Below are 15,009 nucleotides of genomic sequence, written 5' to 3' on the forward strand. Positions count from 1 at the left end.
CGCTTTTAAAATATTGTCAAAATTGATATGGTCCAATTGCCCATGATGGAGGTTGTACCAATTTACACCCCCATCAGCAATGGGTGAGTCTATTCCCCCACACTTGGGGAATGTGTTTGAAAATAGTGTCAGTGGCAAGTTCATACGAGCATTGTATATAAAACTGAGAAGCTTGAACTTGATCCAGAGGTCATCACACTCACTGGAGGGTTTAGGAAGTGGGTGAGGATGGACAGGTTTGAAGTTCTAAGAACTTGTTTTCATGATGATGTCAAAACAGTTTTGTAGAAAATCTGTTTTCTTCAACAGGCATGAGTAGTAATGTGATGAGTCAGAGAGGGAGACAGCCATTAGGATTTAAACTGTACTGGGCAGAATGTGATTATCATTTGGGCACGGCCTCCACTCTAGACAATAGCACTGGAGATGAGTGCATCTTGGGTTTTGTTTTTTTTTACCATCCCATCACTCTCCCTTTCCTGCCATTTTTCCTTTATCACATACTTCCCACATGCTGATGGCTTCTTGCAAAAAGAACAACGTAAAACCCATAGCAAGGAATTCTTATCAGAAGCTAACAGCTGATCGAACGACAAGCAGACAGGTGAGACAGCAGCTATACGTCTCTCTCTCTCGAAGTCTGTTTTGCAAACTAATTGGACTTGGAACAGGAATTGGACAAAGAGCTGGGCAAAGCAAAAATGCAGACACATTCATCCTGAGCCTTTTGTTTCTTAAACAAGAGGTAGTACTGTTATTTGATGACAAGAGAGAAGGAAAGATGGATGGCAGATGGCTGTGAGGCAGCAGCATAAGAAGGAAGGACGTGAGTGCCAGCTCCATCCAGATGCTCCAGCGGTGGCTCAAGGATGAGTGCAGTGGGCTTGGTGCTCTTGGGGCTTGCTCTGAGGTTTAGGTCCACAATCTCTAAGCCAGAGGAGGGCAGCTTTTGCTCAAAAAGTCAAGCGGCCTTCAGAGACTCTTGCTATGAATTTGTGCCTCTCGGTCGCACCTTCTATGGTGCCCAGAGCTGGTGTGAGGAGCAAGGGGGCCATTTGGTCTTTATTCATGATGAAGACACCCAGCAGTTTCTGCAGAAGCACATCTCCCAGGACAGGGAATGGTGGATTGGACTCATAGGGAACTCGGCTCAGAATGGAACCACAGAAGGTAGGTCCTGTGAAAGCTGTATTTCATGGGAAGCTTGTGGCTGTGATTCTAACTATTGCTTCTTACACAGAACCTCATGGAACAAATTAACATATCCTAATTCTCATGGTGAGGATACCCTCCTCTTTGGTTGTTTGTGGATCAAATGAAACAGCTCATGCACAGTACCTAGTGCAGAATCTGGCACTTTGCTGACACTCTGCAAACTTTCATCATTTGAGTGTTCCTGAAACTAAGACTAACTGTGACTCCTCCAGTTCTTGCTGGGAATAGTCCCAGGCACTATCCTTAGTCCTTCTCATCCATTATCACCTTCAATCTCTAAGATAACCAGTGAGATAACATTGTTGCTTCTATTTTACAGATGAGAAAACATCTTAGGAAATAATTAGGAAGCTATTTTCAAAGCACTTCCAGGGGGTCCCTGAGTGGCACAGTCAGTAGAGCATCTGACTCTTGGTTTTGGCTCAGGTTGTGATCTTGGGCTTGTGATCTCAGAGTCGTGAGATCGAGCCCCATGTCAGGCTCTGCACTCAGCATAGAGTCTGCTTAAGTTTCTCTCTCTCCCTCTGCTCCTCCTGCCATCCTCTCTCTCTCAAATAAATAAATCTTTTTTTTTTTTTTTAAGAAAAAGGCACTTCTACATGCCTTTACCCATTTCTTAAGGATTAAAGCAGGTTTAGAACTTGGCACAACTCCCTTCACATTAGACAGTTTCATTTTACTGGCTCTCTCAGAAACTCTTCCTTACCTTTTACTTTGTGAGGTCTCCCTCCTCCAACCCCAGTACAGTCAAGTCCTTCTCTCTGCACCTGTAGGGACTTGCCCACATCCTGTGAGGGTACTTCCGGCATGACTGCGACTTTTTATGTGTCGTCTTCCTTCCTAGACAATGAGTTCTTCAAGGCAAGGAAGCACATTCTGGCCATTTTGTTTTCCCAGTACCTGTACATAGCAGAGAATGGACAAATGAACATTCATATTTAATCCTTGCACCCGCCCCACGAGGTGCACATTGCCACTTTTATTTTATGGATGAGGAACTTAAAGTCCAGGGGGAGGAAATGGTTTGCTCAAGAAGCTGCTGCTGGTGAAGGGCAGTGAGGACTCTGCCCGTGTCCCAGCACTTCACATCGCCCTGTCAAAGCTACTGGGTTTTACAAATGAGTCACTCGGTCTGGGCTAAGCACTTCTATACCAGAGTGGATGGAAAGGCTTAATTAGGGAGCAGTTGGAGAAGCTTGTTTTAGGAAATACATAGTCTTGGGATTTGAATTCTAAAATGCATTTTCAGGCAAGATCTATTGAATGGTTTCTTGATTTGTAGATGTAGCAGTTGTGGATTTCTGTATATTGAACCTCCATTCACGTGCAGTTAGAGTTGTATCTGCTCGAAAATCACCAAGAGATACCACATGGCCGTTACAGAACATGAGGTAGCTCTGTGTGGGCTAACATGAAACCACCCCTCATATTTAATGTTATTTAAGAAGACAGGGTGCCATGTGCAACATGATGGCATTTGTGTAAATTGATTTCAGGCACTCATAGATGCTGATAGGTGGATATAAGTCAGTCTGGATCAATTCACAAGAAACACACCAGTAATGGGAGTACCTTGGAGGTTGGGAGAAGGGAGATGTTTTCATTTTAAATCCTTTTTCACTCTAAATTTTTAAAAAAATCCATTTGTATGGATTTTTAAAAATGAATAAATACATGTTTGAGTCTTCAGAGTAAATATTTTTTTGTTTGTTTTTAAAGATTTTATTTGTCAGAGAGAGAGAGAGAGGGAGGGGGAAAGAGCACACACAAGCAGGGGGAGCGGCAGGCAGAAGGGGAAGCAGGCGCCCCACTGAGCAAGAAGCCCAATGTGGGACTCGATCCCAGGACTGTGGGACTCGATCCCAGGACCCTGGGATCGTGACCTGAGCCGAAGGCGGACACTTAACTGACTGAGCCACCCAGGCATCCCCAAGTAAATATTTTATAATTTAGTGTTTTCTAGATTTCTAGTGTCTTCGAAATGCCTTTGTACTCCACACACCTGCACAGGGCGATTCTTCCAGAGCATGCCAAGGTGTTCCAGAGGCTGAAGAGTCTCGAAGTAAGGAAAACTGCTTCCATTTTAACTCAGCACAGCCCAAATATATTTGACAAGGGCCCCTGCCTCTCTACAGAACACCTCTGAACAACCCGAGGCATACTTCTGTGCTCTTTTTTAGATTATGGTAAGACAGAGATGGAAGCATCATATACTGAATCAAACCACTTTGTTTGCACTCCCTGATGTGGCGCCCCGGTTTGTAGGTTGAGTTCTTCTGCCTGGATGTTGGAAGGTAACAGCTGGCAAGGTCCCTTCATTGGCATGGGAAAGAGAGGTGTTCAGCTAGTCGGCCTTGACTGAGCACCTCCTGCTTGCCAGAGCTGAGCTGAGGCCAGCCCTGTCCATAAAAAAGGGTCAGAGAAACATTTCTAAGTCTTGGTGGTTGTGTTCCCATGCCAGGGTCAGGGAGCTGGCTGGACACCTCAAATGTGAGCTACAGCTACTGGCGTGGAGGACAGACCTCTCCTGCTCCAAACACCTGTGGTTACATCCAGAGAGACACTTCCTTTGGGTGGGCAGCCTCAGACAACTGCACACAGCCGTTCGCCTTCATCTGCGAGTTTGGTGAGCTGGTCTCTGTTGTGGGGTCTCCCTCCTTCTGTCTCTCTGTGTTCTCTGTATGTGTCTGTCACTAACTCTGTCTCTGTCTCTTCGACTTGGTGTCTTTGTCTCTGTCTCTGTGTTTCCCTAAATTCCCACCCATCTCTGTCTGTGTGGTGCTCTGTGCCTGTCTCATACGGTCTTTCCAGCTCACACCCTGCCTCTCATTGTCCAGGTACCTGCCTACCTGCTTAACTGATTTCCTTCCCGTCCCTCTTTTCCTCTCAGATACCTGCATCTAGGGGCAAATGCCCAGCCCTATTTACTCTCTTTCCCCACTCCTCCAATGAAGGAGATGTGGTCTCAGGAGGCTGTTCTCACTCACCCTTGATTCCTGCTGCCCTGGCCAGCCTGGGTCTGAGTCCCTATCATCCACCATCCCGGACTCCTGAATTCTCCCACACTCTGCTCTTGTGTCCTTTCTAGCTGCTGTCCATGGTTGAACCCCTTTGCACCCTGGGCCCCTTCCCTGGGGACTCTGTCCAAGAGCCAGCATGAGAGGCCTATAGTCCCATCCTGTGTGCTGCCTGCCATGTGGGGCCCTGATGTAGGGGCCTGGTCTTAGAGCTAAGCTGTCCCCTGGCCTCCTGACTTTCAAGCCAGTCTTGATAGAAGCTTTCAGGCTTCCTGGACTCAGCCCTCTCCTCTAAGTCCCTCAGTGAAGAATCCTATCTCCCAGGGCCCATTCTGGGTTTGGGTACTTACAGAGCCCCCTGCCTCATTTCCCCTATGTCTGGGTTTAAATAGGTGTCATGTAGGCCCCTAGCCTGACTAATTCTGAAAACTTGTAGCTTTGGGGACATATGGGTCATAAAACTTCCCTCCTTATCACAGCCGTCCCAAAACCTGGTCCCCTTCTGCACCCAACCTGAAGCCTGTCTCAGAATCTGCCAGCCCCCAGGATCTGGGAGCCAAGCTCCGCGGTCACACCATGAACAGCTAACACGTATCCAGTGAGACTTCCAGGCACAGAGCTGTGCACTCTGTGTGTATTCACCAGGGGTACTCAGAAGTACCTCTGCTCTTCCGTTGCAGGCCCATTCTAAAGTTAAGAACAGTGTGGTTCAGAAAGGATAAGCTCCTTGCCCAAGGCCACACAGCTGGGAAGTGACAACGACGGGACCCGAACCTGGGTCTGCCTATGGTCAGACAGACTGGCAGATGCAGGGTCGCTGGCTTTCGGGATGGAGGAGGGAGTCACAATCCAACAAAAGTGAATACTTCTGGAAGCTGGAAAAGGCTAGCGAGCACACCCTCCCCTAGAGGCTCCAGAAAGAACCACCCCTTGATACTAGCCTAGTAAGACCCACTTTGGACCTCTGACCTTCATAATTAGAGGATGATCAATTTGTACTGGCTTCAGCCATTAGTTTGGTGGGAATTTGCGCAGCAGCCGGAGGAAACGAACACAGATTTTGGTCTCATCCCCTACCCTGTGACGTTCCCACCAGGCAGACAGGACTGAGTATGGATCCAGTTTCCTACTTTCTGGCTCTGCTGGTCTGAGCCGGATTGTTCTTTTCCAAAAAATGTTTACTGAACATGGGCCACATGCCAGGAGCTAGCCTGGAGTGGGGTCTCAACACAGTGACCCCCACAACCCTGATGTTCCTAGTGAGGAGGCCAGTAGCCCAGTTTCTAGGACTGGTATGAAGACTCATTCATTCAGCAAATGCTTCTTCAGCATCTATCATATGCCAGGCATTGCTTTCAGAAAAGGCTCACGGAAGGTACTCAAAATAGGAGAATATAGGGCACCTGGGTGGCTCAGTCAGTTAAGCGGCTATCTTTGGCTTGGGTCGTGATCCCAGGGTCCTGGAATCAAGCCCCACATGGTGGGGCCGGGGGAGGTCCCTACTCAGTAGGGAGCCTGCTTCTCCCTCTGCCTGCTGTTCCCCCTGCTTGTGCTTTCTTTCTCCCCCTGCCCCATGTCAAATACATAAATAAAATCTAGAGAAAAATAGGAGAATATAGTTGCCAGTTGTATAGCCCTTACTCCGCAAGTATAAACTCATTTAAAACCTCCTACAGGCCCTATGTGCTGTGGTGCCAACACTCCCCTGTGCTGAGGGGACACAGAGAAGTGAAATAATTTGCAGAGGGTCACACAGCCAGTGCATGGCTGGTGGCATCTGCGCCCGGGTAGTCTGGCTCCAGAACCGTGTTCATGCGCACCACGTTCTATTTCTCACCCCTGTGGACCCAGCTCCTGCTGTGTCCCTTCGTCTCAGCCCCGACCCCTGACACCCTTCCACTTCCCATCAACCAGGCACTTGCCCAGGCATGACCACGATCCCTCCTAAGGTGTCCCCTTTTCTTTGTCGCAGGTGCTGGCCAGAGTCTAGCCTGTGATGGCCTCAATGCCACCATGCACTGCGGCTCAGGGGAGGTCATCCAGATCCTGGACGCCTTCTACGGGCGCCACACCCCCCATTATTGCACCCAGGGTGCTGCAGGCCCCTCGGAGGAGGAATGCAGCTGGGCCAGTGTCAAGGACGAAGTGGCAGGTAGGACCCAAGGACAGCTCTGGCTGTGGGGGAAGGACAGTTCCTGGTGTCCCATCCTCAGCAAAGGGGTCTGGAAGGCTTGAACAAGCTTCATAACTGGGCCTCCAACATTAGGAAAATGGGCCAGTCTCTGCCCGCAGCACCATACAGGGAAGCAAGGAGGCCATGGCTCACCTCCTCACTGGACAGCAAACCCACCTGGATGGGCCAAGGGGGCATTTTGCTCCCCACTCCACTTGCATGCAAGAAACATTACTTTTATAAATTTTTAAAAATTTCTAAATACTCCAAACATATATGTATTATATACAAATATTTCAGTGAACTCGCACAGATTTATTGCCCATCGTTGTTAAATCTTAACATTATGCCATATTTGCTTAATGTCCCCTCACTACAATAGTGAGTATGGCTTTAAATTTGCTCTTATCCATGTTGATACACGTACCAGTTTATTTGTTTAGTCTGTTGTATAACTATACCATAATTGTCTCTTTCTCAGTTGAGAGTTGAATGGGTTGTGTCTTAATCCTTGCTATTATGAATAATGCTGAAACACACATTCCTGGGGGTATCTCTTGTTCATATGGGAAGGGCTCTGCATGGCCTTGTTTTTCTAAATTAGATTAAATCTTCCTCTGAGCTACACTTGCCTGGTGATAAGGGCTCAGTTTCAGAGATGATGGGGGTTCCCTGCACCCTCCTGGGGGGTGGTGCCAAGTTCTCAGAAACCTCTACTGTCCAGACACAGGGGTCTGCCTACTCTCTGCTGTGGTTAGTAGCGTGTCGGACCTGCAAGGTGCTAGGAAGGCAGGTGGTCTGTTGCTTCTGGGCCAAGTAAGGACACAGCAGTCTATGCCCAAGCTGAAAGCTCTGGGGCCCGAGGCTGGATCTCAACACACGGGCTTCTCAGCAGTTCGCCGAAGGGCTCTGCCTCTACCCAAAGGCCCTGTGAAGCTTCAGGGTGGAATGCCCTGTACTCCCAGAACCTGGCAAGTAGCCTCGTCCTCGGTTTGGGGAAGCACGCCGCATCTCCCTCTCCACGTCTGGTCCACATCATCCCTGGTCCCCCTAGAGCACGTAGCAGGGGAAGGAAATGCTGAAATCTGCCACCTGGCTCCCACCCATTCTCCTCGTTGCTCTCACATTCCTGAGGCTGTGGCCCCTCTGAGAGGGAAAGGCCTGAGCTGAACAGGCTGAAGTGTGTGCCTCCCTCATGGAGGCCTTGAGGGGACTCAGTGAGCTATTTCAGCGAAGGCCCAGATGCAAGTTCCCAAACCTTGCAGCCATACCCCAAAGAGCACCTTGGAGAGGAGCCTTGCATCCTTCTGGGAAGGGTCAGAGGAAGGGAGCTGGGCAGGATCCCCAGGGAATCTGTTCGTATCTTAGTGCCATGCTCACTCATTCATTGTCAGTTGGCCAATAAACACTCGTTGAGCCCAACATTGTGCCAGGCTCTTTCCTGTGCTCTGTGGATAGAGGGATGAATCAAATAGTCTGTTTTGCAAAGAGCTCGCAATGTAATGGGGAGACAGATATGGATACAAGCAATTACCTAACACTGTGCTCAATGCCACAAAGAAGGGAACAAATGTGCTATGTATTTACTCAGGCAAAACTTATTTTGCATCTGCTATGTGCTGGGTACTGTTCTGTGTACTGGAGTGGAGATACAGCAGTGAACAAAAACAAAACAAAACATTCCCTCTCTCTTGGAGACTGTAGTCTAGGGCTGTGGATGCACATAATAAGGGTACAGAACTCTGACTAAGGAGTATATCAAGCTAGGTCCCATTAGGAAAACAGAAACCATGCCAGGCCTTTCAGCAGAGGAAATTCAATGCAGGGAACATATTACCCAGGATGAAAGTACTGAGAAATCAAACAGGGGATAATGATACCACCCCAAGATTAGCAGCAATGGATAGCTACTGCCATTCCTACAGGCTGGAGGGACAGCTGGAGGGGATGGACTTACCAAAACTGGAAGTCAGGGCCCTCCAGCCACTGCTAGAATCATGGTGGAGGCTGAAGACCATGAAGGAGGATCTGTCCAGAGATAGCTGCAGTCAGAGAGAGGATGAAAAGACAGGATGAAAAACATTCTGTAAGAAAAAAAAAAGAAAGAAAGAAAGAAAAAAAAAGAAAAGAGAAGAAAAAGAAAGGAAAGGAAAGGAAAAGAAAAACACTCTGCCCTCTTATGTATTCCCATCTGGGATAAGCAGAGGTATGGCCCCCAAGATTTGCTATCTTAATCCCTGGAACTCTAGGTATGATGAGATATCATGGCAAAGGGACTTTGCAGATGCATTTATGATTCCTAATCTGGATTATCCACGTGGGCAAAATTTAACCACACCTTAAAAGCAAAGAAGTTTCTCTGGCTAGAAGCCAGAGATTGGACTGATGGAGAAATCGGAGTTCAAGTGTGAGACAGATCCAGTCGTACAATGCTGGCTGGGAGATAACAGAGGGCCATGCACAAGGGCTAGAGAATGGCCTCTAGAAGCTAAGGGGGTGGTCCCCAGCTGACACTCAGCACAGAAGTGGGAACTCAGTCCTACAACCAGGTAGCACCTGCCTGTCCTCCTCCTAGGCTTCCCTGTAGGCGTATAACTCATCTGCCTGGGCAAGAGGGAGAGGTGTTGGGATGACCTGAAGTTTCTGGCCTGGGCTCCCCATGCTTCTCCTTTTTGTGGGCACCTGGACAGGATTCCTGATCTTTCCCTTCTTTGCCAGTTCTCAGAACATAAGTTCCCACGTTAGGCCATCCGACTGGATGCTACTGGACCAGTGGTTCTGAAAGTGGGGTGCCTGGGCCAGCAGCATCAGCATCACCTGAGAGCTTATTAGAAAAGTAAATTCTTACACAGCTTCCCCCCCCCACCACCACCGCCATTCAACTGACTCAGAAGCACTGGGGGTAGGGTCTGGAAATCTGTGCCTTCCAGAGCCCTCCAGGAGATTCTGGTGTATCGTAAGATTTGAGAACCCCTATGCTAGACCCTGAGCTGCTTGAGGGCAAGAATCCCACCTCTCCCTCCACCTAGTACCTAGGTCACTGCCTGGTCTTCAGTGGATACTTGCAGATATTTCTTGGACGGACGGTGGGTGAATGAATGAATGAATGAGAGGCCATTCATCTCTGTCTGAACCTGTCCCTTTTTGTCTTTCACACTGTTCCTGCTCCTGCTGGGATTCGGGCACTTCCCAGGTCAGTGCCAGGGGCTGCAAGTATGCCAGGTGGCAGCAGATGGGACCTACTTTGGAGACCTGTGCCCCACCCAGGGAAGCTACCTGTGGGTGCGGTACCAGTGCCAGGAAGGTGAGTCCTCAGCAAGAAACAAGGAATTCCCTTGTTTCTATACCAGGTCCAGCCCTACTTGGAGCAGAGGGAGGAGCCTCCCATGGGAGCCGATCTGTGTGCTAAGAGACTTCCTGACTCACAGCTGATTCCCTGCAGCCTGAACCCCCTGACGTGGCCTAGTCTCATGGGGTAAAGAGTTTGAGGCTACTGTTGCAGAAATGAGCTGTCAAGCCAGAAACAAAAAAATGTATATTTTTTAACTCCCAGAACCCCTCCAATGAAATATCATGGGCGACCCAATAAACACGTCAGACAAAACCAGTATTGCATGACTGAAAGGAGTTAAAAGATGTCTTGCTACCACACCCCATGCCCGCTCAACCATCACCCTGCCCATAGGCTGCATTTTAGAACACACAGGGACTTTTAAAAACTACAAATTTCAAAAGCCATAAAAATAGCCGGTATTACTACACTTTATAAAAATTTTATAAATCAAGAAGGAAGAATTCCTCCCTTCAATTCTACAGTCCTACTCTCCTTAAGGAAACCACTGTTAAATGTTTAGAGTAAGTTCTTCTCTGCTTTTTAAACTGTTTTCATAGACATGACTGTGTATGAATATATATAGATAAAATGTAATCATGTTAAATATATTAGTTGATAGCTCGACGTTGGTTTTCTTTTTACTTAATAATATATCCTGGATGTCTTTCCCAGTCACTACCTTATTCTTTTAATGGCTGCACAGTAACCCATCATAAGACTGGGTCAGAATTTATTGGGCCAGTCCCCTGCTGATGGACATTTAGGTTGCTTCTGATTTTTGTTGTTAAGTGTCACTCTGTAGCACTCATTCTTCTGCATCTATCTTGACATGTGCCTGATCATTTTTAGAGACAAGATCCCTCGTAGAGGGAATGCTGGGTCCTAGGGTATATGCTTTTTAAATGTTAATAGAGATTGCAAATTACACTCCAAAATGGCTGCACTGATTTACATTCCCACTGACAGAATACATGAGTCCCACTTTCCCCTATGCCATTGTCCAGGGAATTAGTCACAACAGCACCAACAGAAAGGAGAGAGCGTGAGTGATGGTGCAGGGAGCTCTGAAGGGAAGAAGTGACTCAGGGAATGCTGGGGTCCCCAAGGGCCATCCAAGAGAGCAGGGTCTGTGGGTGGGTGTTGGAGGGAGGACCGCACAGAGATGAGGAGAGGACAGGTTTCACCAGCAGCATCAGTTTGCTAGGCATGCTTGGGCAGAGTAAGAGCAGGATGTCTTCATTCTGTTTTCTGGGAAGAGGCGGCCATGGGGTTTGGCAGTGGTTTCCATTCGGTGGTTTTGCTAATGGACAAAGGGTGCCCTTTGGAGGTCCGCCAGTCGCAGTGTGACTGTCATTGGATCAATGTATTGCTTCGGCCAGTGGGCGTACTAGGTCTAGAGACCCCGGACCAGATTTCCTGCCCCAACTTTGATTTCAAATATCCTGCCCCCTTGTGAACCAGTGAGTTCTGATCACAGTGCTTCTGATTTGTAAAAGGGGAGACTTTATCTAGCATTTCCCCATCCTGTGCCCCCCACCACAGTGCCCAGGAGGGCCTAGCAACAGTCCAAGTTTCCTCAGGTAGCTGTGAATCGGGACAGCAACAACTTTCTAGAAGCTCAGGAAAGTTCTTTTCGTTTACATTCAGCCCCTTCTATCTCTTCCTTCCTCATTAGTGCTTAGAAACCGAAAGATTATGCTGCACAAATTAGCCCAGGGCTATATGAAACCCTGGCAAACTCTACCCCACTCCCCATCCTCCATGCTAACTTTGAAAGCTCGGTTTTATAAAATTTAATGTGCACTAAATGGCTTACAGTGACTCATCAGCCACCTTAGCCCAGTCAATTTTCCTAAAGGTGCTTGGCCTTTTGTCTTTTTAAACATGATAAAATACATTTAGACAATCAATAGAATCCTGGTTAAATAAATTAGGGTACATTGTGCAGCCATTACAAAGAACAAGGCAGCTCTAACTGAATTCATTCAAAACAATCTCCAAGATATACTAGTGAAAAAAAAAAAGGAGGGTGTCAAATAGTGAAAACACATCATGCACCATTTGTATAAATAGGAAAGCATGGATGTGCTCGGGAATGTGTAGATATCCCTGGAAGGTGACCCTGGATACTGGTAAGAGTGATTACCTCTGTGTGTGGGGGGATGTGCTGAAGAAGGGAAGGGAGGGTTTCTTTTCATTCTGAACCCTTTATACATTTCAAATTTTGTAACTTGGTCACCTATTACCTATGAATTAAAAACAAAATTCAAAAGAACTTTAAAAAGTAAAAATAAAATTAAGAAACCTTTGAAAGCCCCACCTAATGATGAAGGACAAGTGGATAGAAGAGAGTAGGTTTTAAACAGAAGCACGCAAATTTTGATTTCTGATGGCACACAGCATTTCCCTTTTTGATCTGCAGGCCTCCAGCTGATGGTGTCCAATGAGAGTTTCATCTTTGACAATGTCACCATCTCCCTGACATGGCTCCTCTCTCCCTTCATTGGAAATCTGTCATGTATAATCAGTACAGGAGATGGCCACACTTTCGATCCCTACTACCACCCCAGGTAAGAGGAATCTGAGACTTAAGTAGGGCTGTATCAGTCAGTTTCTGCTGCATAACAAAACATCCCAAACATAGTAGCTTACAGTATTATTTCTCTGGCTTCTTTGGATCAGCTAAATGGCTTTGCTTATCTGGGCCAGTTCACCCTGGAGGTGGATGGCCTCAGAAGTCCTCACTTGCATGTCTGGTGGTTAGCTGAATGCTGGTTATGGGTGTGTGCTGCTCATCACACAACAGGCTAGCTTAGCTTCACTGGCATGGTGCCTGAGGGTTTCTAGAAGCAAGTAAGAGCAAGGCCTAATGTGCAAGCATCTTTCAAATCTCTACTTGTGTCACATTTTCTAATGTCTCATTCACCAAAGCAAGTTCCATGGCCAAGCCCAGGTTCAACAGGTGGAGAAAGAGACTCACCTGTTGATGGAAGGAATGGCACAGCCACAACACCAAGGGGCATACATTCAAGAAGGGGAGGAAGTGGCACTCACAGGTTTTCTCATGATGGAGGCCACATGCGCAGTCATGAAGAATTGGGTCCTTTTGGCTTGGTTCTGAGTAGAATCTCTCCCGAGTGACTGTCCAAAGAGTCGGTAAGGAGGTGAAGAAGATGCTCACCTGGGTGTGGAAATGTTTTCTGTTGGCAAGAATAATAAAAAATGATAGTAGCAACATTAAAAACAGTCCAGCCAAGCAACTTTCATGTATAATCTCACATATAATCTCATTCATCCTCACTGCAACTCTATCCAATAGAATAGCCACCTGCCGCATGTGCTATTGAATAGTTGAAATGTGGCCAGGTCTTAAGATACATTGTAACTGTGAAATACATGCAGGATTTTGGAGATTTAGTTCCTTCCATCTAACCTCCCATAAAAAAATGTAAAATATCTCACTAATTTTTATATTGGTTACATGTTAGAATGAAAGTATTTTAGATATATTGGGTTAAAGAAAACAAATTATTAAACTTAATTGTACTTATTCTTACTTTTTCAGTGTGGCTATCAGAATATACACATATACACAGTAACACGGCTCACACTGTGTTTCTATTGGAGAGTGCTGAGCTAGGTAATCATTATCTTGTTTTTACCGACAAAGCCACTGAGGCTCAGAGGGGTAGAGCAGCACTGCCCAAGCCATGCAGCTAGTGAGTGGCAGCATGGTGGTACAAGACAGGACTGTCTGGCATCAAAGCTGAGGCCCTGAAGCCCCTAGTGGATTACACAGCATGGGGCACCAGGGCCTGAAGGCACTGTACTCTGAATCCTCTAGGGCAGCAGCCTAGTAAGGAGCTGAACCCTCTTATCAGGAGCAGCCTGATAAGAGGCTGAACCCAGTTCGTAACATTTCAAAGTCTTACCTGGGTCTGGGGTAAGCTCTTTTCTGCTCTGCTGGGTGCCCGAGAATGTTCCAGAATTTTCAGATGCTCATTGGGTTTGGAGACTCCTTCCAGGGGTCCTCAGTTCAACATGAATCCCCAGGGAAATCCTGAAGGCCCTAACTCCACAACATCTGCCGCTCTACCTTGTGGGAGCTAGAGGTTCTGAATCCAGCCCTGTACATGCTCTACTTGCAGGAAGCCCTGGGTGGGGTGGGTCCAAGAGGGGGCCAGCTCTATCCGTGGCCCAAATCTGTCCCACTGAGTGCCGGTTTCTTTCTTTTTTTTTTTTTTAATTTTTTATTTGACAGACAGAGATCACAAGTAGGCAGAGAGGCAGGCAGAGAGAGTGAGAGGGGGAAGCAGGCTCCCCGCCAAGCAGAGAGCCCAATGCGGGGCTCGATCCCAGGACCCTGAGATCATGACCTGAGTCGAAGGCAGAGGCTTAATCCACTGAGCCACCCAGGTGCCCCTGAGTGCCGGTTTCAAACTCAACAGTCCTCTGTGGTCTCAGGCATCCTTCTGTGCCATCAAAATAAAATGCCTTGTCCGGAAGCTAAGGTTCTTATCCCAGCAAGACAATCCCTGGTCTTGGGTTTCCATTTCCTTCCCTGTTGCATTTATATTGATGACTGCCTTGATTGTTTCCTGGAGCAAAATGAGAAATTACATGTGAAGATGCTCTGGGGAAGAAAATGTTTAAGTGACATAAATGCCCATGCCTTGTTCTGCAGGTTTCTTCCTGCTTGCTACCATTTCATTGGTAAGACAACAAATGCTCAGCTACACAATCTTCCAGCCCCCAAATTTTAAACAACTTGCATTTGGCATTAGTCAAAATTGACTGTCAGTAGCTCTCTAAGACCTTCAGTTAAACAAAGACATTCCAGTAATGAACAAAAAGTAGCTAAAAACTGGAGAAAATGGGACAAAATGCTAGTATTTGTCAACTCTGGATGGTGAGGCGAAGGGTGTTTGTTATCTTGCTCTCTGGATTCTCTGTGGTTTTTTGACAATTGAAGAGAAACAATAATCAGTGTTTTACATTTGTAGTCCCTCTCAGGATTAGCTCGAAGCCAAAGCCACTGGAATTTTTTTTCTTTCTTAAAGAAATAGATGGTGACACCATCTGCCATCGCTGCTCTCAAATAATCCAATTTCATCTCTTTTAAAAACTTTCTGGACTTTGAAACTACATGGCCACCACCTTCTATAATTTTTGTTAAATTTGGGAGATGTATTTCTGATGCTTTCTTAGCACGAGCAGCTAGAATTTTAGAAATGGCATGAAGTTTAAGTACACAGAAGTCACATAACTTG

The 15,009-nt window shown here is 46.9% G+C and overlaps 1 protein-coding gene across 1 annotated transcript in view; it reads left to right on the forward strand.

Moving 5' to 3' along the window:
- The first annotated feature begins 869 nt into the window (after positions 1 to 869).
- Positions 870 to 15,009, forward strand: part of PKD1L2 (polycystin 1 like 2) — a 95,916-nt gene continuing 81,776 nt past the window's right edge. The window contains exons 1-5 of the mRNA XM_045986708.1: positions 870 to 1,170; positions 3,677 to 3,841; positions 6,205 to 6,384; positions 9,599 to 9,709; positions 12,162 to 12,309. Of these exons, the coding sequence (XP_045842664.1) occupies positions 870 to 1,170; positions 3,677 to 3,841; positions 6,205 to 6,384; positions 9,599 to 9,709; positions 12,162 to 12,309 (905 nt within the window). The remainder of the gene's footprint in view (positions 1,171 to 3,676; positions 3,842 to 6,204; positions 6,385 to 9,598; positions 9,710 to 12,161; positions 12,310 to 15,009) is intronic.

This window comes from Meles meles, chromosome 19, assembly GCF_922984935.1.
Source record: "Meles meles chromosome 19, mMelMel3.1 paternal haplotype, whole genome shotgun sequence".
Lineage (NCBI taxonomy): Eukaryota > Metazoa > Chordata > Mammalia > Carnivora > Mustelidae > Meles > Meles meles.